This window comes from Drosophila yakuba, chromosome 3R, assembly GCF_016746365.2.
Source record: "Drosophila yakuba strain Tai18E2 chromosome 3R, Prin_Dyak_Tai18E2_2.1, whole genome shotgun sequence".
NCBI lineage: Eukaryota > Metazoa > Arthropoda > Insecta > Diptera > Drosophilidae > Drosophila > Drosophila yakuba.
The window spans coordinates 11,499,282-11,525,486 of record NC_052530.2 but is presented as its reverse complement, the minus strand read 5'-3'; the positions used below and the strand labels follow the sequence as shown (position 1 = coordinate 11,525,486).

The following is a 26,205-nucleotide window of genomic DNA, read 5'->3' as shown; positions in this document are numbered from 1 at the left end:
CCATCGGATAATGGGTGAAAGTCCAGGCCCAAAAAAAAAGAGTCCTTTTGATGGGCTCCAAAAAAAATCAAAGGCGAGTTTGTTAACTCGGCTAGATGCACATATTAAGTCTAATTACCTTACTAACACACTTTTCAGCTGTCAAATTAAAGGCCAATTATATTTATGACATTTATGACTTTGGGTTTTCTTTGTCTTTGAAGCAATAACTTCCATTGCCAAGTGAAACCATTAAAACGCCATCAAAATTGACGTCACTTTCGTTGATTGTTCCTTCACTGCAAAAACACTCGGAACACAAATTTCCATCATCAGGGTTAAGAGCTAAGTTGATTTTGGTAGCGCGATTTCCAAACTGGGTTAACCAGTTTTAGGGCATTTGAAAAAGTTAGTTTAATTGATTTGTGTCAAGAGTTTCAAGAGCTTCAATAATAGATCTCCAATGGATTCACATGCCAGTTGTCAGTTACTGGGAAAAGCTTTTGCATTCGCGACAGCGATAAGAAATTGATGACTTTTTCTTGTGAACTCAAGTTACTGGCATTTCCATTTTAAAGACTTTCTGGGAATGCAGCTCATTAAATTGGTGAAACTAAAATATCTCCCAATTCCAAATAACTTATAAATAAACGTGATAGTTTTGTTAATAGTTATATCTATTTATATTTAACCACCAGATTTAATTCACTAAACTCGATAAAACTGTTATCCATGTCAAATAAAACTTTGCTTAAACAAATATAAAATTAAAACCATGCGTTTCAGAGATGTTTTGAATTTTGAGCTGAATTCCAGCCGAGCTGGTGGGGAAATAAATCCGACTAATTGTTCATGAAAAATGCAGGCAAAAATAGCTGAGAGCGGCACAAACAATACAAATTCACAATTCACGTACGTTAAAAATTAAAAGCGTTAAATTGCGAAGAGCGGCAATGCTCGAAAAACAATGCAACGCAGTGCAATAAAGGCGCACGAATTTCCACATATGACGACAGCGAACTGCAACTGCGATTGCAACTGCAACAACAACTGCAACAACAGTATAGCGTTTATTTATGTAAAGGTCAATTTGCAATATTTGCGCAAGGTTAGGCACACACGTTCACATGCGAATGTGTGGGGTGATCGAGCTAAATGAACGATGATTGCGGGAAGCTCCACTCTATGCAACTGTAAAACCGTGTAAAAAATTAAAAAATATAAATCAGCTAGGGGAAGCTAGATTAAAGTTCAGCCCCATAACTACTATAAGCATAGGACCCTTGCAGGTGCCATTAGGTGTCCATTTGGAAATGGCAACTGCGAAATGACATTAAGCGGAATTCCAGCTGACAATGTCGAGCGGATTAGCAGGGTGTGCAAAAATGCACTCAAGCCGCAAGCCTTCCGCCATTTCAGTCTATTTCAGTTCATTTCTTGGTGGGTGAGTGGGTGGTTGAGTGGGTGGTTGGGTGGTTGGGCGGTTGGACGGTTGGACGGTTGGAGGTCACCGTGCTCATCATCCTTGGCCAAAAACGAACAGCAAAACAAAACACCGGCTTCAGCAAACTCGGGCAAAAACGTGCCAAAATCGGTTTGAACGGCAAATGCTATGCGAAAAAAAAGGGCGGATCCAGGAGTTAGTTGCTGTTAATTTAGTTGATTACAGGATAATTACAGGGTATTTCAAAAGTCCCAAGTTAAAGGAAGAAGATGGCAGTCTGACGCGTAATAAGTGTTATATTCAAGTCCTAGCAAAACATTTAAAGAATAAGTTATGTATAATAATAGTTTGTTAGTTATTACGAATTAAAATTGGTTCTAGCACAAAAAATTACAGATGAAGCCCAAGTTGCAAATACATGTCTGAATCTGAACATAAAACAGTATATGTAATAAAATATACTTTTCCCACTTTGTTTCCTTTTACATTTATTTACGTTTTCAAGCTAATTTACTCATCGCGAACTGCAGAAGCAACCCTCTCGCATGCATAGATGCATTTGCATAGCCAATGTCAGTTCCATTTATGCCATTGGCTCGCCTTCGCTTTGCATTGCCGTCCGTTGTTGCCCCAAGGTTGCATGCACCATATTATACCATATTATGGGGGTGCGATCTGGCCGCTATTTTGTTTTATTTTCTTGAGCATTTATTTATGTGCCACTGATAATGATAACCGCAACCCATCGACTAATGATATGTATGCAATCGCCAGACTTCTGAGACCCGTGCACCTGTGCAGCAGAAATCTGAAAAGTCAGGCGAGCGTGTTGCAACAGCGAAAAAAACCAGCTAAAAACATGACAAACAATTAAAAATGCAACTTGTGTGATACTGTTGCTGTTGTTCTGGTTTCGTTCGGACAGGTACTTGTTGTTATTTTTTTGTTTTTGGTTTTACACACTTACACTTACGTCAAAAAACGAATGCCGGCAATAGTTGTTAATTTTACCCGTTGAAAGTTAATAGTTTTATTTTTGTTATCATGACAGTTGAACGCAAATAGCGCAGACAGCGCGGGGCGCTTGTTGCACAACTTTTATATATGAACAAGCTGCGCGTGTTGTTTGCATTATTTACTATTTGGTAGTAGTGTGTTTGTGCCTTTTCTTTTTTGCTTTTTTCTTCCTATTTCACATTCAAAACAACTCTTGACCGAGACTGCAACGCTGTCGTACCCAATTGGGATTCAAGATTCAAAAGTGGGGAGGGGGAGTTTACCTTTACGAGTGCCAAAATAAACAGCAAGTCAAACTTCATGGCTCAAAGGAAGCTTACCTGAAAGTAAAAATGAAAACGGGAATGAAACATTTATTTTGACTTCCATCTGCGCAGCGTAAATATTTTACTAAGGCCAACTCTTGACCATCTCCGATGGAATTTGCTCATTTGATTAAAAATAAAAATGTATAGCTCTTTCATTTGTATATTTATGTTTTCGTCTTACGAAATTCTTGGTTGCCATGTAAACCAACGAGCGTTAGAAAAAACTTTGACTGAAAATCTGCCCCATATATTGTTAGTACTTCCAAGTTTCCGCAGCCCATTTACAGCTATCTAAACAGAAACGAGAACTCCACAAAATTCAGTCTAATACAATTCACCTTGAACAGCAATGAAAACGAAGGGGAAAAACTAACAAAACTTACACGAAACTGATAAAGAGCAAAACCAAACACAAGTATTCACAGACTTGTTGAGGGCAGCGATTGATAAATAAATTGAAATTGAATTTGAAATCAAGCAGACGAGATACATATTTCCGAATATTTCCGAATATTTCCGAATGACACCATACACAATCAACAATGTTAACATGGACCGCAAATGGAAAAACTATTTCACATGGTTTTTATTATGAGTTTTGGTTCGTTTTCGCCAGCAGTTGTTGGAACTAAAACCCATATACCACAAAAACCCCAACCCTGCCCTTTAGCATAATGCCAATCAACTATATACACACACACGCACACAATGGCAGCCTAATTTATGAAATTAACAAACGCACAGTGGCCGCGATAAAAAACAGGCTAACCAGCTACATAAATAAATAATAAAATAAACCACAAGCAGTGAAAAAAATAGAACTGTATGTAGCTTGGAGCATGGAGCTTGGAGCATGGAACATGGGCCCTTATTTATTTCCAGCGAGAACATTTCGTATGGCGTCCCAATCAGCAACTCACCAAAAGGTGATAGTGTGTGCCCAGTGGGCGTTGGGGGCGCTGGGGACGCAGGGGGCGGGGCAGATCGGGGGATAGGGAGCCACACGAGTGCTGATGTCGGTAATCAACCTTGAATTCGTTTTATAAGCGCCTACACACCACAAACAAAAAAACCGAAACCGAAAACCGAAAAAAAGCTCCGACGAAGCCAAACGAAAAACGGAAACTATGTAAAATGGTATTAGAATCGCGAGATACTTAAATCTAAAAGCCAGCCGCTTTCAATCTCAGGTTATATGTATTTTCATATCAAATTAACATTTTACCAACATGCCCAGATTTTCAAAACGTTGATGTCGCAACAAACATGTTTCCTTGTTAGTTTTTTCTCAAGTTTTTTAATAAGTTTTCTGTGAGTGGCCTGCCACTCAGGTAAAATCGGACGTCACTCGCATCGAGTTTTCTGCTCGAAAATGAAATGAAAAAAAAAAAAAACTAAGCTGGCGCTCTCGGAATAAATAAAATCAACATAATTCAAACATAATTCTCAAGCTCAGGCAAAAGCACGTGATGGCAGCATGCAAAGTGAGCTAAATATATATTTATCTGTTTTTGTTTATTCATATACACATATGTAGATATGTGTGTGCGACTGGACGGGCTAGTTGAACCGATCTCGAGTTGGGGCAAACTTTGGCTTTATGTTTTCCTATTGTGGATGAAATATATATATAAACCAAAGCCAACAGTTTTGTTTGATTGTCCAAGGCTGTGCATTAAAATTCAAGGCGTGCCGCCACTCATTAAAATTTATCTACGTCATAAATTCCCCAAAAAAAGAGCCCACCAAATTATGTATGTTTTACGTAAAGCTACCATTTACCATTTACCATTTACGATTTACCATTTGTATGGCCGTTGTAAAAATATTGGGCAACGGTGCGTATGAGCGATGCCTGCTTTGTGCTGATCTGTGGATGCAAGCATTCGAAAATAGCTAGCTAATTGGACTGCCACACAAATTAAGCCTATTTTAATTGCACATTTGAACTGATGCTCTGGATTAGCAGCGACATACGAAATCGTATGCAAATTGAATGAACAACTTTCCCAAATTAAACCTATACAACATAAATGAAAGGTATGAAAACAGATTAACATTGCTTTTGGTTTTCCTTACTCTCTGCCGTTTTCATGTCATTGCTCTGAATTCTCCGATTCGAGCAGCTTTATTAATAAATATTTTGATGGCCTGATGGACAAAGTGCCGCTGAGTGACTGATTGACATATTTGCAATCTTGCATTTGATTTGCAATTGTTATTGGGTGTAGACTCAAAACTATAAGCTAGTGCCAAAATATCACTTGGGGCCTTATTAATGGCATCTAATAGAAGAGAGCTGTAGAAAATGTCCAAATGTTTAGACAGCTGTGTTTATAGAAATAGTGCTATTTATTTGCATTTTCATCCAAGACAAACAGTATTCGTTTCCTAGCAATTCAAAAGATACACATATAAATCTTTATTGATAATTTATATCAAGATGGGTTTATAATCGTTAATTCTAAAACGTTTTTAATGGACTTTACAGTCGTATATGTATAGGTATACACACTATGCAACGCTCGAAATTTGTTTTGCAAAAACAGAAACGGGCAAAAGGCATCGAGCAAGTTAACTAAAAATAAGCTCATTTATTGCTGTTTTGCCTCCGTGTTGCTTTTGTTTCACCATTTTTCGCTTTGTCTTCCGATGCACTGAGGAAAACGGAATGGGTGCGAGTGCAGCGGCAAATTCCCGTTCACCTTCCGCAGGCGGTGGCAAATCCCCGCCCCCCTAAAGCCATCTCAATGCCAACGGCTTAAAGCTCAAAGCCTATCCGAGTTTTTTTCTTGCCATTGCGCTTATTTTGTATCTCAGCGATACATTTTGTTGCTTTTGCTTTGCTTTGCATTGCCCGCTGTTGCTTTTGCTTTTGCTATGGCCACTTGCAGTTGTCATTGCGGTTGCCGCTTGCGCTTGGAAAATTGGGTTATTGGGTCATGATTCAGTTCGAAGCAATAGCATGCCAGCCACAACACAACACAGCACAACACAATCGCCTCGATTTGTTTTTCGTTTTTGCCAGCCAGTCAGGCAGTCAGCCAGCGAGCGAGTGAGTGGGCTGTCAACAAAGCGAACTTGTGGATACATTTCCAGCTACTGTTTGCCGGCTGCAATTTAAACACGAATGCACAGCCCCCAGACTCCAGCGAGCTCATCGAAATCCCAAACCCAATCCCAATTCCAATCGCAATACCATACCATCCCCAATCCGAAACCCAGTCAGAGTTTTGTGTGCCTCGCTTTGTATCTTTCTAATTGACTTCCCTCTTTTGTCTGGCCATTGTCAGCGATGTTGTCGTTTTCATTGAAGTTGCTGCTGTTGTGTTGCTGCTGCTGCTGTTGCTGCTGCTGCTGTCGTCGCTGCTGTCGTCGTTGTTGGGGCAACACTTGACACTAATTAGGCCACTCTTTGTGCGCCTGAGCTTGCCTTGCATTATCTGCAGCTGAGCTGAGCGCTCTGGCGCTCTATGCAAATGTTTTCCTCCTCCGTTCGCCTTTCAATTAGCTGCCATCTAAATATGTATCAGAGCATATTTACTTGGCACTTGGGTCAGATAAGCGCTATATGCATGCACTGCACTGTACCGCATGTGAAAATACATACATACTATTATATGTACATATATGCATATAGGAAGAGAATCGAAATAGTTCTCCTCGAGTGCGAGGTGCAAATACGAGTAAACTACGCAGCTAAAAATACAAACAGATACAGTATCTCAATCAATTCTATTATGCTCGACTCGCAGTAAATCACTCGCAGACAAATTGATATTGTAATTCTCTCGATTCGGAGCATCCAAACAAATTCCTGTGCACTGAAACCAAATTGCAACACACAAAACTAATCCATCTAACTTGGAATTGTTCCAGCATTATTTCCATTAGTTATTTATTGTATTCACACGCTTTTCTTGCCGTGCATTTTGGTGTGCCATTGACCAACATTTTGCCGCCGCCTTCACGGCTAACATGTAAAATCGTACAAGTCGAGAGATGAAAATAAGAAATGGGCAGGAGAACGGAGGACAACGTGGGCCATAAATTTCAATCAAAAAGTCTGCCAGCAGCAATTAAATTGCGCAATTTTCGCCCTGCTTTTTTTACGACCCGAGAATTTTTTCGGCTGCAATGAGAATTTGATTTTCTGGCTAAAAGATTGAGACCCGACATTAACACACGTATATATACATATTCAAATTATGCGGGTGATGGATGGCGTCGATGGGACTTGGAAATAATTCATCTGGGAAATGCGAAAAGCCGAAAGCAGGTTATTATTCACACCCAACAGTTCACACTGATTTGCCCAACTGCAAATAGATATTCATGGTGGAAACATCACATCACATCACATCACAGGTACACACTGAACGACTCACAATTGCATAATGACTTTGGCAATTGCCACATTAGCATATCAAATATTTCTGTGGGCGTCTCGCATAGTTTGTTTCTTTTTTTGGTTTTTCGAGCTTTTGAGCTGCCCCCGAATCGGAATCGAAATCAGAAAACAAAAACATAAACATAAAAAACATTGTGGCACTGACACACCAAATAAATTTGCAACTTGAGACTGCAGCTTTTGGACTTGGCATTAATTTCGTTTGCAGTTTTTTGAAGTGCGACAAGGCAAGGGGCTAAATTTGTTTCCCAAAAGCGACTAAAACCGGGGAGAAGCTGCCAAAGTAGCACACAGCAAATTTTGTTTGCTTTTCGAGCTATTTCGTGTGTGATGCAAACAAAACGAAGCGAAATGTAGAAAATGTAGAAAAAAAGCCACAGCGAATGCAGCCAGCAGTGACACACTTAACTTCCAAGTTGGTCACCCTGTCGGCTACGCAATATTCGTGATTCGTACTGCATTTGGAATTTAAAGAGGCACAGATACGCCTGTATGCTCATAAGTGTGTTGCTCAAAGGAAGCACTTCAGTGCCACTCCCCCTCCAAGCACGAACTCAATCAACTTCATGTTTTGATGATATCTGCGTGCCACCCCTCCTCCTTTCCCTTACATTTACCCTTTCCCTTACCCATTCCCGTCGAGAAATGTATGTCATAATTTCGCCTGGTTTGTGGCTTCTGGTCCCTGGTTTGTTTGTTCACCCCGTGTTTTTGGCTTGTTTACTTTGGGAATTTGCATGCAGCGCCTCCCGTTTTTGGCCATAACAACAAGTTTGCCCCGCCGGCATCGAACCATTTGACCCATTTCGCCTGCCAACCGAGTGAAACATTTTGTTTGGTTCGAGCAACTGGGTCAAATGGGGCCTATACTGTTGGGTCGCCACCCCCTAAAAACATTGATTAATCAATCCCCCCTCACCACCCAACCCCACCCACAGCTTTGATCTTTTCCCCCTTTCGGGCACTGTAAACAGAAAGCTAATAGATGATGGAGCTACAATCACCGGCAGCTGACAGCTTCCCAAGAAACAACCAGCCGGGTATTTCGTCACTGGCCAAATTGACGATGGATGGTCAACAAACCTGGGAAGCACCCGGCAACCAAACGAGACTCAAATCACTTCCCAGTCGAGTCATTGTCTCATAGTTATTTGGGTATTTATTTATTTTTTTGTTGTTCTTCGTTTTCTCAGTCGAGTTTCTTGACCGAAAGACCGGCATATTTTTGGACCTATGACGAAATGACGAGAGCCTATAGTTAAATTAAATCTGACACGCATCTGGGTTTGACTTTTTATGACGGTTTTACCATTAAATAGACTTCTTCATTTTCGTAGTCTTACACTCGTATGGTTTCTGTTTTGATGGCCGGCTACTCGCTTTTTGGTATTTTACGTTTTGAATGGCGTTTCGAAAGAATTCCCCAGCACAAGATTGGATTCAAATTACGATTTTTAGGCTTCGTTGGACGCCACCAAGCACAGCAACAAACTAAAAAGGAACCAAAAACCCGCAGACAGAGAAAGCGAGACGGCACGATTGCGTTAGAGGGAGAGGGGGAGACAGAGACAGTGGTAGAGGCACAAGGAGCGAGTTCGTTTGCCTCGCGTTCAGAGCAGCCACCACCAAGTTTGTTGACCTTCATCAAAATCTGGCGAGGGCAACAGGCAGACGCAACTCTGCCGCAGACCCGACAAAAAACATAATAAAAATAAAACAACGCAAAGGATCACCTGTTGCTGCAGCTGCTCGCCGAAAGAGACGGGCATATGGCGTGCGAGAGAGAGAGCCAGACATTTTGAACCCTCGGAGGGTGAGATTTAAGAGAAAGGAAAGGGGAAGGCTAGGATTCCTCCACTTGTCTGGTTCCCAAATTTATTAACATAAAAATTGGATAAATAGATTAAATTTATAAAAGAAAATTTCCATGAAGCACTTGATTTTTCAATTCAAGGTACATCATCAATTCTCAACTATTGTACAAATTTATGAAATAGTTTTCTGTTCAAAGGTAAGTGCCAAATTGTGCAAACAAAAACGTCAAATTGCTGCACACTCCAATCAAAATCTACTCAAGACTCAACTGCAATCGGTTTATGCGACTCACAAATTATTACATAATTTCATAATCGGCCATCAAAGCGAAGAAGTGGAAGGGAGACAAGTGCCAAAGAGTGCAGCTGGAATTCCAAGCGATTTAAACAGCACAATTACGGCGCGATTTAAAACGCACTCGGCGGGCGAAGGAGGCAGCGGAATCGATAATATGTAAATGCGTTTGTTCCCCTGCCGAAATGAACCGAGAACCGAAAACAAAATACACAAAACACAAAAACACACTGCGACCCAAACAGTCGAAATACTCGAACGGGATCAACGGCACTCGTTCCCGAAAGTTGAATAACCCAAATGGGCGTATAAACAAAATACAAAATAAAAAAAAAAGAAAAGAAAAAAGAAAGAATCTGAAAAGGAAAATGTAGAAGCAGCGGGAGAATGCGTACAAAATGCAGAACCAAGTAGAAACGAAAATAGGTCGGTAGGGGTATTATTATGCCACTAATAATTCCAAGGCTCATTTATGCATAATGACTCACAACTCAGAACAGCATACTATCGTAATGGAGTGGTGGGGAGGCGCCATGAGTAATATGGAGTTCTCCGTAAGATGATCAACACGCCGATGATAAAACATTGGATGACCAAGCACATCGATCGGTGAGCCAAACACCCATGTGTAACATTATTACCCACAGCCAAAGAATTGGGGACAATAAGTGATATCACAGCGTGGGGCTTACCCTAATATCATACAATCAACTTGGCTGCGTTTCACATTTCAGCAGCAGCAGCAGCAGCAGCTATGCTCCCCTATACTTTATATACTTTATATGCACATATTATTGAGCATATCCAGTTGCATTTCCTACGTTCATATGTACATATCTTACATACATGCGTACATAAACCACCCCCCTTTTCGATTCCGATTGGTTTCGAAGGATTTCGAGCAAAGGATTCCTTGCCGACCCTTTGTGTCATTCATGTCTCAATACGGATCTGGCAATTTATGCCAGAGTTTCCTGTTTCAATTAAATTTTATTCGAGGCGATAAAATTTTACGAGTCTTCATTGTAGCGCAGAATAGGAGCAAAATTGTCAAGAAAATGCCAATGGTATTACTGTCCTGTTTTTCATTAGCCACATTCGCAATTGCTATGCGCACATCTTTTTTTGCTTCGTTTGTGGCCAAAAAAAATTTTTCCAAAAAAGTAACTGTTATGGCAAGTGCTCGAGGAATTTCTGCATTGCTTCAATTAATATCTGAATGGCAAACGGCGAAACGACGACGTCATCGCAAGCAACCCCAAGTGACTAATGCCCCGGCGGAGTGAGTGTTCTATATTTATCCCGTGACGTCGTAGGCAGTGTTTATGGCCCACACAAAAACGCCCCTCAGCCCATCCACCCATCCGCCCATACGCCCACGAGTAAGTGAAAATGTGAAAAGTGGAAGGAGTCGGCGTGGGCTAATAACACCCATCGAAATGGCCGAGAGGCAGGGCCTTGGGACATTTGGCAACTAATCGCCTCGTAAATACGGCACTGCAATGGAACTCGCGCGGATAATCCAGAGGCGAGTACAATGCGAAAGGCAGAGCAAATAAAGCAGGGTCAAATGAATGCGGCCTTTTCGAAAGTGTGATAAGCAAAGCACTCGCCGGGTAAAATGCTACGTAAGCAAACAAACAAGCGCGAGCAGTACGACATTACGTATACGCAGTGAGCAATGATGACGACACAAATTGCGTAGCAGATGGCAGTGAAGCGGTAGCATTGTCACTGGCCAGGGGCGTACTCGATACAGGGAATCTCCATTAGTGGGTCATCCCCTTGCGACGGACGCCCCTGTCAACGCCCCCTCTGGAATTTATATGGCCAAAATGTAAGAGGTATGCCAGCGAGCCAGACAAAAGCAAAGGCAATGAAGCGAATTTGATTGTTATGTGAGGTGAAAACTGTTAAAGTCAAGACAAAGGAGGGTTTAGTGATGTGAAATGGAAGGGTGGCTACATTAAAACCATTTATTGTTTACTTTTGACTACAGAGGGAAATCAATATTCCATATTTGCATTGCTTGTAAATATATGTTGCCAATGTAGTTGTTAAATATCCGAGGGAAAATTGGTTTATTCTTTAAACTTTTGACTTTGCCTTTTATCTATTAATAAATCTCGTTTTGTGTGCTGTATTTTCCCCAATCTATCTGGTATTCGATTTAGGTACAGTACCCACCCCACCGTCGTGTGGGCGGCAAAGGGAGAAAATGGGCGTCCCTTTTTAGGTTGTTTTGCATGCTGCACGAAACTCATTCAAGTTAATTTAATCGCGTAATTTACGCATGATTGGCATCGAAAGCGCGTGAAGACATCGGCCGGGTGTCGGCTCAAAAGCTTCTTCTTCTTCTATTCCCCCTGCCTCCCCGCCATTCCATTCGCTTGGCGGTGTAGCTTTCGAAATGTAAATAAACGAAAATAGAGACCAAATGTTGGGTTTTCGGGGGGAGGCGGGGTTTTGGGCGATGACGTCGCCATCGCTCCTACGCGACCGAGGGAAAAATGAAAAGAAGAAGCCTCGACATAAACAAAAAAACGACCGAATCCAAATACATACAAATACATACGAAAACACAGACACACACACAGACAGAAGTACAGAAAGGGAGAGGGAGCATAGGGCCCAACATAACGGTGAGAAAACAAAATGGCGACCATATTGCGTTGTAGTTTTTCGGAGCTTGGGAGGCTGCCATTTTGTTTTTGGCGCCATCTCACCCCCACCCCGCTTCTCTCTCTCTCTCGCACCCGGGTGCGTAAGTTTTGTGTTTTTTACTTTGGCGGTCCAGCCGGCCGGTGGATTGACAGATTGACTGACCGACTGAGTGAGTGAATGAATGAGAGTCTGGCAGACGCTGCATTCGAAATGCGGTAGAAAGTGGCCACAGACGGCGGCTTAGCGGTAGAAAGTGTGAAGTTTTCGACTTTGTTTTTGCCAGCCACCGGTATTATATTGGTATTTAGCTGTGATTTTGATATGGATTAAAGCACAGTCCCAAAACAATTTCATTTGCTGGGCTAAAAATATATATTTACTCATAGAAACTATAATTGGGTAAACAAAACAATAATGCAATGACTACTAAATCTCCTTAGAGATAATATTGATAAATAATTTTCTTGCATTTAATACCGCATATTATTATCAAGTTTTTAGATCCTAAGCTGTTAAAAGCAATCAAAACTTAAATAAACTTCGTAACTTAAGTGGCTTTGGTGGCCGTTACCACACAACTCTTTTTTCCTCTTTTTTCCCAAATCAACTTTCATAACAGTGGACTTGCAATGGATCTCCATCCTCCACACAATCCACCAACTGGGGGTTTCAATTGACCATCCGAGGAGAACTCGTCCGTACGTTCGTGATAAGCCGCATACGATAAGCGTGCAAGATTTACTATCGCCTTGCTTTTCAGGGATTTCCAGCTTTGAAATGTGCCTGCCACTTGAGCTGCGACTTCAGCTCGGCAGCTGCCGTTGATTCCCCCCGGGTGCAAGTTGCTGCTGTCAATTGCACATCAGCGCCAAAGGGGTTCCGGGGGGATGGGGGTATGAAGGGGGGGGGGGGGGGGTGTGGGGCAGAATTGGCGGATAGTGGCAACAAATTTGTGAAAATCAACTCAACTGCCCGCTGCTGCCACACAGAAACTAACCAGCACATAGACCCCATTTATGTATATTTCAGTTTTTTAACGCAATTTTATAGTATTGATAAATCCTGTTTTATGTACTTTATTGATAAATCTTGTTTGATGTATTTTTTTGTTAAATCTTATTTGATGTATGTATTTTATTGATAAATATATAATTACACATTTTGACACATTCTATATATTAATAAATAAACCTTGATTTAATTGAGACCACAATTGATTCGTTGTCAATAATCTCTTTATTGATAGTAATTATCTTCTAAATGATACCTAAATTATCGCCGCTCATTAAGCAAGCGTATCAAATGAATAAATGATAGCTCTTTAATAAAATCAGTTCGACTCATGTTCACTGCCCCCGTTATTTATCCGTGAACCCATTGTTTTGTTTCAAATTACAATCAATTTGGTTGCTAGTTCGGTGGTGCAGGGGAAATTGTTGCAGCTCAATGGCAATGGAATGCAAAGGCACCCCCAACCACAGCCCTTACTTCACCCCTTACTTTTCCAAAGAGAAGAAGAAAAGCCAGAAAAAGCGACGAAACATTTTAATTTGATTAAATTTCATGTGACCCAAATACCGGAAGCAGTTGTTCTCAGTGCCCTAGACGAAAGTCCCCTCCCACCGCTCATCGCCTACCGCCCACTGCCCTCCACCCGCCGCCCACTTTTGCCCCCCAGGAAGAGTGACAATGGCCTCGCATTACGGAGAGCAGCAAAAAAAAAAGGCAAGGGAAAACGCAGAGAAGCGAATTGGGCGCAAAACAAAATCAAAATTGTGATAAAAAAAAGGGGGGAAAATGGAAAAGCGGTTAAGGGTGAACCCAGAGGGGGGTGCTAAATGGGTGTGGGGGGGAGGGTGCTGAATTCTGGTTGCGTGTGTGTGTGTGTGTGATTGTGTTTGCTCGGCGCAAACCGGTGACGTTGACATCTTATTTTATTTTATACATTTTTCGGCTTTGCTGTGCCACATGAAAAGCAATTTTCATGCGTGGCTTCTTCTCCTTTGTGTGTTTGTGTGTGTGTGCGTGCGTTAGTGTGTTTGTCTGCAAGTGTGCGTGCTTCCGCTGACAGAATCAAATGGAAACCGAACCCAAAGAGCCGGTTTTTCTTCAAAGCGAATAATAAACAACAACAACAGCAAAAAGTATACTTATAAAAAAGAGAGTCCCACTCACAAACACACACACACACGCACACACCGGCAAACTGAGCGTGCGTAAAGTGCGTAACTGTTGTTAATAAGAAACGGGTTTGCTTTGGGCTTCTTTATTGCCATCTCGCTCTGGCCGCCTAACTGGTGTGTACAGCTGTTTTCTGTTTATCTCGCACTTTCCGGCTCCTCTTTACATTCGTATTTTTGTTTACGTTCTGTGGCACGCACACGAGACCACGACACGCACACGACTCCCCCCGCCCACTCACTCACCCATACCATTGCGCCTGAGTATCTGCAAGTTTGTCGTATCTGTATCCGTATCTGTATCTGTATCTGTATCTGAGTGTTGTACTTTCTGTTGGGCGAACACATTTTCACACTTTGCGCATCCCTTTCTGCCTATTTTGAATTGCTTATTTTTTTGTGTTTCTTTGTTGTTGGGGAAAACCCTCTATGCCTTACTTAATCACCAAAAATTCAACTTCATCGCTTTCACTTTTAAATTAAGTCATAATAAAGCCAAGCAAATAAAGCCTTATAACGCACATAAAAAGACGAGAAAAACCGAATCGTAACCTACTTTCGTGTGAATAAGATACTGCGCAAAAAATGATCGAAGATCAATAATTAAAGCTCTCGATTTTTATTTTTTATTCAAACTTGACTTTGAGTATATAGCCCTTGAAGCTGTTCCGCAATCCAAATCAAGTCTATTTCGGCCAACGTTTTATGACGCTCATCAAAGCAACAAAATTGCCTTCCGGGTGGGTAGATAACTAAAAACTGCAGTCTTTGTTTAAAGTTAAAGCCAAATACCAGTTGATACTGGTGCGATATCGTTTTATCTGAATGCTTGTGCCATTTTTCCCACAAAACTTAAGCTAAAACACTTGGGATCGGATTCTCATTTTTTTTTGTTATTTTCTGGCTGCTCGCTGTCTTTCTTTCAGCGTTAATCAAAACCCCATTTCAAACTGACCCACATACCAAGGTGGCATGTACCCAAAACGCCAGACTCACCCAGACATAGTCGAAAAATCAGGTGTTCACGTGTATAGGTTTGTTTGTGTCTGTGTGAATATCTGGTTGTGCTTGTGCTGAAAGGCCGCTTGAAAAAGCTAAAAGGCGCTGCTTTGAAATCAAAAAAAATAAAAATAACAACAACCGAAACTCAAACTCAAACTCAAACGAAACTGAAACCGAAACCGAAACAAGCTATAGGCATTTTTTGAAAGTCGTTTCGATTTTTCGTTTGGCAGTCGCTATTCCCTTTTGATTGCTCCCATTTGTGAGTCATGAAAGAAATTAACGCTATGACAGCAGATCAAGACCGCTGGTAATCCGAAACCAGCTAAAGGACAAGTCGTTCAACCTGCAAAAAGGTCACCGAAGCAGCAAAGACCCCAACAAAAATATAGAGAAATAACTCAAAGGGCAAACGGATTTATAGCTTCCAATTGGAGTGCAGCACTATTTGTTGTCGGGCATCATAAATTGCCAAAAAGCGGCGACTTTCTACCTGCAAGATCTACGAGTAGTGGCCGGCAAGGTCGATTAGTCATTAGAGTGCGGCACCCAGACCAATATCAATACCATGCCATCCATGTCCAGAGTTTCCAGAACCGAAAATCCAAATACCGAAAACCGAAAACCCAAAACACGGGGTTCTTACTCAAGTGGCCTGGCACTCTGTTTTTTTTCCCCTCGGCCAGTTTGGTCAAACAAAAAACCGAAAAACGGCATACAGGCAAAAGGAACAAAAAGGGGAATTTATGTTTTTGCCGGTATCATAAAACCATAGCAATGCACCGAAAAGAGAGACGGGTAGACGGGTAAATGGGCAGAACGATGAGTGTGAGAGGTTAGAGGATATCCCTGGGCAGGTCGTTAGCCGATTTCGATGTCCAGAGACACGGTCGAACAGCGGGTAGTCCTGCAAGGGATAGAGATATAGGATATGGAAGCAGGCGCAGACATGCCCAGCCAGGACTCGGAACAACCATGCTCAAATGGCCCAGCTGATCGAGACCCTTGATAAACGATCGCCGGAGTAATGGATTTATGAAAACAAACACACACGAGAGTGTGGAAAGTTTCTGGCCAAATCCAATTATCAGCTTACAACTACTAAAGATCCGGGCAAAAACCCCTGAGAAACTTGATTGATTTCGGTAGGCGAGCGGTAGTTACAAATGAGCTGCTACCAGCTGGCCGAAATGCGCTTTTGGCCTGGCCAAAAAAATAGGTCGCTGCCGAAAAGTGAGAGGCCAGAACACGGTTGAATATATTCGCTTTCTGCTTCTTTTCTTTTTTTTTTTTGGTTTTTTTGGGTTCGCAATGAAAGTAAAAAGTGAGTTGGAGAAATGGGAGCAGCAACACTTGCGTGCGTGCAGACATACGTATGTGTGTAAAATACATACAGCAAAAAATCACTTGGCAATGTCAATTTCAATGCCATTAAAACGAATTTCGTTTTAAATGCAAAACACAGGTAGAACGGGAGATAACGAGGGTAAAAACTACAAATTACCCTGGGCGGAAGTGCCAACACAAATCGGAGTGGGCTACCCGTCTTTAGTCCCGGACTCTTGACAAATTACACCCGACATTTTGGCCGGCAGCTGAGCTTAATTCTTAGCTGGCTGGCCTCCATTAAATGAGCTTGCAAATTATATGCGCTGCTGCTGCTGGACACTTGATTCATAGCCATGGCCATTATACGTCATCGTAATTGAAATGCGACTGGAAATGGACGTGGAAATGTAAATGAAAATGGAGATGACGATGACGATGGCGATGGCGATGGAAATGCGTGCAACAAGTTTTTCGTTTGAAATAACCTTAGAATTAATTGCCTCACGTTTCCGACTCAAACAAAAGCAAGAAAAAAGTCGAAAACAAAGGCAACTGCTCAAGTTGAACCGAAAAACAAATTTCGGTTGGAGCCAAACAAACACTCGCACACACACACACACACGTGACCATCACATGCCAGCGAGGACAACTATTGATAGATGTAACAAATTTCCCCACCCCCAACCGTCAGTTCAGTTTTTTCGATTACAAAAGCAGCAGCAGCAACAAAAAAACACAAAAAATAGAAGAAAAACACACAGCAAACAAAAAAACCAATTGTTGATTGACTTACAACATAGCAGCGACGAACTTGAGCTCTTCACATTTCTAGTTATTCTCAAATTTGTGGCTAATGATGAGGTCATAGGAGTTGGAGCTTGTAAGTCGCACGTTTCCATACGACTCACATTACCATAGCTGATTATGCCAAAAGATTCCAATTCCAATACCGATTCTGATTCTGATTCTGATTGCGAGGCTTTTCAGCTTCGTCACCGATCGTAAAAGCCAGGCGAGTGAACCAAACAAGCTGAGATAGATACATTTTCAGTGTTTTCCCCTTTTGGGCAGCGCATAAAACTCGATCGGGTCACAGTACGGGTATCTGTATCTGCTGGATACCAGATACCATATACCATATACCAGATACTAGATACTGAACAGTGAATACCGAATGCTGAGCACTGGATACTGGATACTGGGCACAATGGGCCGACATCGGGCTGGGGACAAGCCCACACATCTGGCAGCCAGCTAGCTCTGACAAATTTATCGACTCGTCGCCACACGGAAAAGATATGCGCAGCTGACTTGGCATTGAGGAGCACGTATCTGTATCTGTATCTTGGAAGGTACGGGTACACGGTTGGAAAAGCAAAAACAGTTGATAGTGTAACATCACTTTGGAGCTGATAAGCTCTGAAGATTCTATGCTTATCGATGGGATTGAATACAAACTGCTGTTTCACTTAGTTCCGGGGTAACAGCATTATTCGCATATGTGTCGAATATGTAAGCATCGTGTAAGGGTATTTCTTCCTGTGTATCGCGTCATTCGCATGCAACAATTACAAATGTTCTAAGCGATTATTAGTCGAGAGAGAAAAAACAACGGGCCGGCAAAAAAAAAACAACAAGCAGTGGAAACTGCAAGGAGGGAGAGCCGAAGGTGGAGCAACAGAGATGGCGCGAGGAAGAGATGGCGCGAAAGGGACGGAGCACAGCTCGAAGCCGGCTGTTGCATCTCTTTCCCGCCGCAGCGCAGTCAGCCGGCAAACCGCGTTGGTATTGGTATTGGTATTGGTACTTGTATCTGTGTGAGCGTCTATCCCTCAGATGCATGTGTTCCGCTCATGTATCTAACTATCTTTGTATCTTTGCCATCTATATGTCTGACTTATGACGCAATTCGAAAAGTTCATCTGATCTTTTTTCTGCTCTATCCCTCTCTCTCTCTCTTGCTGGGTATCTCTATCTGTTGCCATCAGCCGGTTGGATGTTGTTGTTGTTGCTAAGGCGCGGCCGCAGTCCGTAGAATTAATCTATATAATTAGCTGCAAAGCGTAGAAACATCAAGCCATATATCTCTATTTAGCCCTGAATTTCGTAGCGCATTTATTGCAATTGTTTCCCCTCAATTTACATTACCCTTTTGCGCTTTTTTATTGTGGGTGTTTGTTCCACCATCGGAATTCTTTCACGAAACCGAATTCTAAACAAATTTTCATTACGACACGATCTCATCATCAACATCTCATCCGTAGAAAAGCATCGTCGTCATTGGGATTGTTTTTTCGGGCTTGAGAGTTTGGATTCGGGGGCGATTCTATAAATGCCCCAACCGATGATGTTTCACTCTTGAATTATTTTTCGCCGCTTTCATTTATTAAATTTTGTTTGTGTTTGCCTAGCCGCTGAGCAGTTCAACGATTCGAGTGACGTAATGGCAAAGGGGCTGTGGCTGGAGGATTACCTAGATCATGTGTGTGGGATCAACTTGGGGGAAAAATTCACGACTGAGCGGCATAGATGTGTAATAAAGACCAAACAATAAAGTTTATAAACTATTGCACTTCTGCCGGGAATTCAATACGGAATTTTGTAGTTATTTCAGTGCTTCCATTTTAGCAGGGGATCAAAGGGTCTTTGGGAATTAAAAGCAACATAAAAGTGCCACACATTTCGGGCTGCTGCTGTGCATCGAAGATACGTAATTAAATCTGAAGCCGCTTCAGTTTCTGGTCAATCTAATCTCGGGGGCTCGAACTGGCCCTCAATCGAGGGGGGGTTCTCTATATCGGAACGCACGAGCAAGAAGGCCAAACCCAGAGCGTAACCCAATTACGTGCCAAAAAGCGGAATGCGACCCTCGACAAGTATTTTTTGTGCTTTTCTCTTTTTTTCAGTCGCTGCATAGTTGCACATAGAACGCGATTGCACATACACACACTATGTATGTACACTATGTATGTATGTACATATGTATTGCCATATCGCACGGTACTGTACACTGGGGTGCGAGTAAATATATGCTCTGAATACCCGAGTACATAAGCGCATAGATACATATGTATATATGTATGTGTATCTGTCTATGTGCATGTGTATGCTGCGTCGCCCCCAAAAAGGGGAGGGGCGTGCTGTGGTGTGGCCAAGTCAACCTTGACACACTTTCCACCGCCCCACAAAGCTGATGATGTTCATGATAATGTGGACGATGATGACGATGCTGCGGGCGATGATGAAGACGTCGACAGCTCTGCCAGCAGTCTTCCTTAGATGCAGTGGACAGGTCAACCCCCACAAAAAGTATCTAAAGGATTGCTGAATCCCCTGTTTCCAGTTAAGTTTATTGGAAAGCAACATTAAATAATTCAAAACATTTGCCTTTAAGCAAAAAGAGCTTCTTGCAGACTCAAAATATCCTTTAGATATTAAGTATGTATGACTAATAGGATGTGGCACTCACCTCATTTCCAACTGTTGTGATCTTGACAATCACCTCGTCCTTGGTGGCGTCGTGCTTGACAACATCGCCGCTCTGCTCGCGTCCGTTGTAGGTGAAGTAGACCCGCTGGCCGGGCTGCAGCTCGGTGTCCATGATGGACCGGAATCCGGGTCCAATTAGATCCGATTCGCGGAACTCCTTGATCATGGCGCTGCGACGCAGTGCCTGAGCGGGACTGATGTGTACGTTGGCAGCGCGACGCGTTTCCACGATGACCGACGGATCTGTGGAGGATGTGGACGATGTGGACGAGGCCGTGGACGACGTGGTCGCGGTTGGGGACTCGACGGCGGTCTTGAAATCGAAACGGACCAGGTAGCGCGTATCGGCGTTCAGCTGGGCCTCGCCGGGCGCCAGAAATGTGGGCGGCGGCGGGGGCGAGAGCGGTCCCATGTACGAGGGCGGCGTTTTCACGTCGGATATGGTGCCGGAGTACCAGAGGCCATCCGGGCCCTTGGCGCACACCTTGGTGCCGATGATGGAGCGCTTGGCCAAACGGCGGCCGGTGGACATTTTTGTACGTTCGGTTATTCTACTTTCCGGGTTGGTGGGGGGCTATTTTAGTTACCAGCGCTTTGGATTTGCTGCGCTGGATTTGCTAGTCTTTTTTTACTAACGTCTGTTTGTTTGAACTTAGAACTTGAACTTGGCCTAAATGGGTGGCCACATTTTCTCTTTGCACTTTAAACACTTTTGCTTTTTGTATTGCACTTGAGTATTTGATTTTGTGAATATTTGTTGCACACTGCTTCCCAATTAGTTACACTTTTTGTTTGGTTATTAAACGCACTTTGTCTTTTTTTCGGTTTTTCTTTATATTGGAGTTGGAGTTTATTGCGGATTAATGGGGGCTATGGCTATTTTGGTGGATTACTTAAGTCTGGCAGACGTTCTTGGTCAGCCGGTAAACGTGAAATTGGCCAAGACTGGGCAGTTTCTTGATGATATTCTTGTGATACAGCTCCAGAGAGAAGGTGACGCGGTACAGGAGCCACTGGGGCGGATGGAAATGCGGCTTTAACTTCACATGCTCGGCGTCGCTGGGCGTCTGAATGGCGTGGCAGTTGCGTTTGTGCCTAAGCATAATCCAATTTTGACCGCTTTTAACGTCAGCTTGCAGTTTGCAGTTCGAGCTTCCTGCGGGGAAAGTTGATTTGTTTTTCGTTTTTCGCGCTTTTGCCGGTCGTTACTTTTCACTTTTCTCTCAGTTTTCTTGCCAGCACACAAGCACACACATAGGCATACACACTTTTATACACGCACACACACACTGGCACAACACAGAGAGCAATATGCGATGCAATTGGCGGCTGCTGCACTGATTTGTTTTGACTTTTAGGTTTTTATTTTCTGCCTTTTCGCTTTTGGTGGATGTGGCTGTTTTGCTTTGAAAATCGCCCAAAAAACTAAACGGAACACCAGAAGTGGGCCCGTTTATCTTGGGTTTTTGGCTTCTACTTAGTTTGCTTGGCTTTTCACTTGGCTGTTGGCTATTTTTCAGTTGTTTTGGTTTGGCGGAATGGCCCGAAAAGCGCTTATCGGTCTGCTCCCGAGAGTTGGCTATCAGAGACTGAGGCGAGCGCACGAAAAACGAAACGAAAAGCAAACGGCCAGCAGTTACAGTTACCCACACACACACAGCGGAGCGCTCTCCCTCTCCGACTCTCTCTTATTTATGTGTGTGTATGGCCGTGTTTCTATGGCATCTACCTGCGCTCGGAAAAGCAAAATAAAACACATGTGTGTGTGTGTGTGTGTGTGTGCGAGTGTGTTGGGCCTCCCCGCAGCATAAAAATGTTAGAGGAAAACTGCAATTTCCACGGCTAACAGAGTATCCAAAACAGTGGCAAATCATATAATTATGCTATCTAAGTGCGCAGTAGTTTAGCAACAAAATAACTATGACGCCATCACTGGATGGATGGAGCATAAAACATGGGGACAGCATTGAAAAAAAGAGCAGCATAAAATACTACGCAGTTATGAAAACAAAACCAATCTACATAGCACTTGTCAACGCATACGCGCATCATAAATGTGCGTGTGTGAGTGCGACTCGCTCTGGTTTATCAATAACAACAGAGCTATAACAGCTGTTGGAGGCGACGCAGCAACAATGTTGCGAAAACAGCTGTTGAACAGCGAACATCAGCCCCAAAACAAACGAGAGAGAGAGAGAAAAACGAAGTGGAGCAACCATGCTCTTGGATCCTCTTCAAACCTTAATAGATCCCGGAAGTTTTGCTTCCTGAACTACCTGTATTGCATACATCAAGGATCTCACCCCGCTATTACCAAAAATCATGTGGCCTACTCTAAGGCGTTCGTCCTAACAGTCCTTAAAGGGTGTTCTATTTTTGCAAGCTTAATTAATCTTTGAAAAATTGCCAATCAAACAAAATTACAGTTTTAAAGGGTTTTTAATTATATCACACAAGTTAGAAGTATTGTTTTCCGACTACCTATATAGAAAGTCGCAAATGCTCTGTAAATGTTAGCGTAGGGCAGCGGAAAAGAGCCGGCCGGTTTAACGATAACGTCACAGAATTTAACAGTTAAAGAGAGTGCTGTGTTGGCTGTGCGTGTGTGTGCTCGTGTGTGTGCGTGACTGTTTTCCAACTGTGTGTGAGCGACTCACAGCTGTTATGTGCTTTGAAATTCATTCGATTTTGTTTACATCAATTCCATGCTGGCGCTGTAGATGTGAATATGTTGCTGTGCTGCCGATGGATGTGGATATATGTGTTTCGAGGTTTTCTGGTATTTTTGGGCTCTCTGCGGGCCGAGCATTGTTGTTGCCTTTGGAATGACCTCTGTAGGCATTCTCCGGCAACGTCAGCAAGTGTCGAAGGGCGATGGAAGGGCCCATAAGAAGGGGGCGGGGTTCGTTTATTGCGGGGATGGGCGTTCCAATCTTCAACTCCAATAACCATCACATCCATGGGAGATCCAGAACGCCACGGGGCCAAGATTTGCGTAGTTATTGTTCTGGAGTTTCGACGTTTCTGCGTTTTCCGCTTCGTTTTCGGGGTGGATTTTCTGGGGATTTTCATGCCGCCAGCATTATTGAAGACGTCATTTGCGAACGGAGTGGGAAATCGAGGAAAATGCACTGCGTATTTCCCACTCCATCAGTGCGATTGTTAAGTCAACCAAAAAGCCGAAATAAAAGTCAAAAAAATGGAGGACGGACGGACGGACGGAAGACCTTGCGAGATAGTGCGGAAATACTGCTTACAGCTCTTATCTAGTCGAAAATTCAACTGATTACAGGCGAAGGAAAAACTTATGTGGGTCTTATCTACGTTGGGCTACACAGAGAAAAAAAGCTCCGTCACCATTTAATACATATTGATGCGGAGGGTGACAGTTGATTGAATTTACTTGTATTCAAACTGGTATGCTATTGGAAAATCGTAATCCTTCGAAGTTTCAGCTGGTTCGACTGGTATTTTGATATTTGATATGGGTAAGCGATGATTGCTGATTTCTTCCCCCTTTCAGCCGGAATCGAAGAAGAAGAAGAAGCACCAGATGAAGAGGAGTGGCGGCCAAGTGCAAAGATGAACTATCTGGTAAATTCAATTAATCATTTCTCCAGTGGAAATTCCGCAGCAGCAGCAACAACATGAAAACAAATCAACAGAGCGTTACCAGAGCTACAACAAATACGCAGTTACGAAAAGAAAACAACAAAGTGAATGTAAATGTAAATGTGAATGTGAATGCAATCCACGGATTACAACACCAAAACAGCAAAGGCAGCGAGCGAGCGAAGGAAAACGCAAAAGGCAAGAGGCAAAACCAAAACAAAGCATAGGCGTTAGACGGAGCGAGATGGCGATAGTTGGATACAGAAAACGGAAAACATGCACACACAGATACACCGATACACAGATGCACGCACACAGTCGCATTGACACACTACCCAAACTGGAAAATAGGTCAAACGCCAAAGAGAGAGCCATGTAAGAGCGCGCTGTAAGAGAGCGCAATTAGAACGGGAATCGACTGTTAGCTAACAGCGTCCCCAATTCGCTGGTCGTTCTGATTGGACTCGCTCCAACAGCAAAAAGTTCTTGGCAGCTGTTGCACTTGAGAGTATATGTATCCGCTACCCGCTACCCCTTCCCCATCCCCTTGGCCAACTACCATTTTTCAGATTTTATTCGAATTTTATGAAAATTAAACCGGATTTTCGGTTTGCTTTGTAAAGTTGTAATTATGAGTTCAACCCTTTTTTGTCAGTGTTTTTATAGCCGATGGATTTGGCAGGGCGCCGCTTTTATTTCCAACACTCTAAACAAGAACGGCAACTTAAAACTCATAATTATCCTGTGCAATTTAGAAAAGATTGAGTTTTTAATAAGATAACTTCGGCTAAAATAGTGCAACATACACAACTTTTTTATCAGAATATTATCCCGGAAATGCATAAAATAAATAGATATTGACTATGAATTAATAGCATCTGACCCATGTGACTTTTCCCAATTGTAATCTCGAGTGTAGCTTCATTCCCTGCTTTATCACATGCTCATACCCGTAGATATGCGCAATCTTGTGTGTATGAGTGTGGATTTGATTTGATCGCCTTCGAAACCGGATTTTCAAAATATGTATGTCATTCCATACCGTTCCATTCAATTACGCTGATGCCTAGGTATCGCCATCGCCATCGCCATCGACGTCGCCGAAGGTACATATAGGTCCCCACAATGGACGGCCTTTGTTGGCAAGAAATCAACTTGAAATTACCCCGATCGACGGCCTGAGGAGTGAGGAGTGGGGAATGGACAGTGGAGGGCAGTTGCCACTGATGTTGTGATGACGTAGAGAAAGTGCAAGCTGTATGCAAATTAACGACACTGCATCGGATCGGATTAAGTGGTCATATCGGATTTGGTAGTCTGCAAATCATGCACTGCCTCAGTTTCCAGCTGACTTTTCTTACATCCCTTCAAATGCTGTTAACCTACCCCAATTATGCCAAAGTTTCGTTCGCTATCACAACGATCAACTATCATTACGCCATCAACCCCATCAGAGGGCACTCACTAATTAGAATCGCTTGGCTACACCCCCAAAGCTGTGAAGGAACATGTCAAAGTGAGGCAAATGTGCTGTCATGACTGCGAACTTGGACGTGGACATGGGCATCAGCCTGGACATGGACATGGACATGGACATATATGTTGATGTGGACATGCCACCGACGCCGCGTCGAGTTGTCCATCAAAAATGTGAGTGGCCAAACATAAAGCTCTCCCGCACACAAAACAAACAAATCGCAGATGGCGGAAAATCGCCCTTGACTCGCAGTTAGCATATAGTGCATATGCTTGGACTCCAGCTTTGTCTTCGACTTGGTACTCCCACTCCAAGCCCCAAGCCGAAGGCCTTGACATTTGGAGTTGCGTGCTGCGATCATTAGAATGTTTACCTGTTCGCTGCCAAAGTATCCGCTTCTATTTTCAGTTGGTTTTCGTTGTTGTTCTATCTTTTTCTTTCCATTTTTATTTGACATCCAACATGCAGCAGGTCGCGAGGGGAGATTCGTTTGTACGGAATGGAAAATCAAGTTACCAACGGCCAACACGGGGTCGTGTGATTGATGTGAACATGTCAGCACGGACATGAAAGTGGACGGCGATGGCGTTTTGGCTTGGGATGCGGATTGGTATTGCTATTGCTATTGGGCTGGCAGGAAGCATAAATTGTAGACGAGATGAGCGCAGATACAAGATACATGCTGCTATTACACGACTCACAATCAGCTGCAGATACAAATTTATGTCATGTGCAGTCTGGACATGTGAATGACAAAAAAGCATCGCCACGGACTGATAGACTTTTGACAACCGGTTCCACACGGTGAGAAAAGGTCCCTCGATTTCGTTCATTAGTTAGCTGCTTCATTTATCAATTTGGCATTGAATGTACAAATTCGTAAACATTTTATACTCATGCAAATATGTGAAAGCTTACCGCAGAATGCAATGCGGAGCATTCTTTAAGTTCCCTCTTTTTTGTATCTGTTTGACTAATTAAATAATTCATTATTCTAAAATAAAAATGAAGCTATTAGCTGAATTTTGTCCATGTGCAATTGGGGCCTTGGAGTTGGGAGCCCCGTGTGCAGTTGGCGGCCAACCCAACTCGATGGCTGGGGTCAAGTGGCCACCTGACAGCAACTTTCCTTGGCCGTGCCGATTTCACCGCTGAACGATTCAATCGAGAAGCCAGGAATGGGG

General features: G+C 42.9%; 2 protein-coding genes and 1 long non-coding RNA gene across 5 annotated transcripts in view; 1 reads left to right on the top strand and 2 right to left on the bottom strand.

Moving 5' to 3' along the window:
• The window catches only part of LOC6536455 (zinc finger protein 704), a 124,817-nt gene extending 104,353 nt beyond the window's left edge, over positions 1–20,464 (bottom strand). For all 3 annotated transcript variants that reach the window (XM_002097000.4, XM_043207166.1, XM_043207167.1), the window contains exon 1: positions 19,913–20,464. In XM_002097000.4, coding sequence (XP_002097036.3) covers positions 19,913–20,464 — 552 coding nt within the window. The remainder of the gene's footprint in view (positions 1–19,912) is intronic.
• On the top strand, positions 4,154–4,801 carry LOC120322007. Its single transcript, XR_005561751.1, has 2 exons — positions 4,154–4,232; positions 4,286–4,801. It is a non-coding gene; the product is annotated as an uncharacterized LOC120322007 (long non-coding RNA).
• Positions 20,464–21,524, bottom strand: LOC6536453. The gene has a single exon (XM_039376602.2). The coding sequence runs from the start codon at positions 21,033–21,035 to the stop codon at positions 20,826–20,828; it is 210 nt and encodes a 69-aa protein (XP_039232536.1). The 5' UTR covers positions 21,036–21,524; the 3' UTR covers positions 20,464–20,825.
• Between the last annotated feature and the right edge of the window lie 4,681 nt (positions 21,525–26,205).

Bases quoted from the DNA above. Each gene is read 5' to 3' on its own strand.
- LOC6536453 (XM_039376602.2), bottom strand. From the start codon at position 21,035: ATGCTTAGGCACAAACGCAACTGCCACGCCATTCAGACGCCCAGCGAC.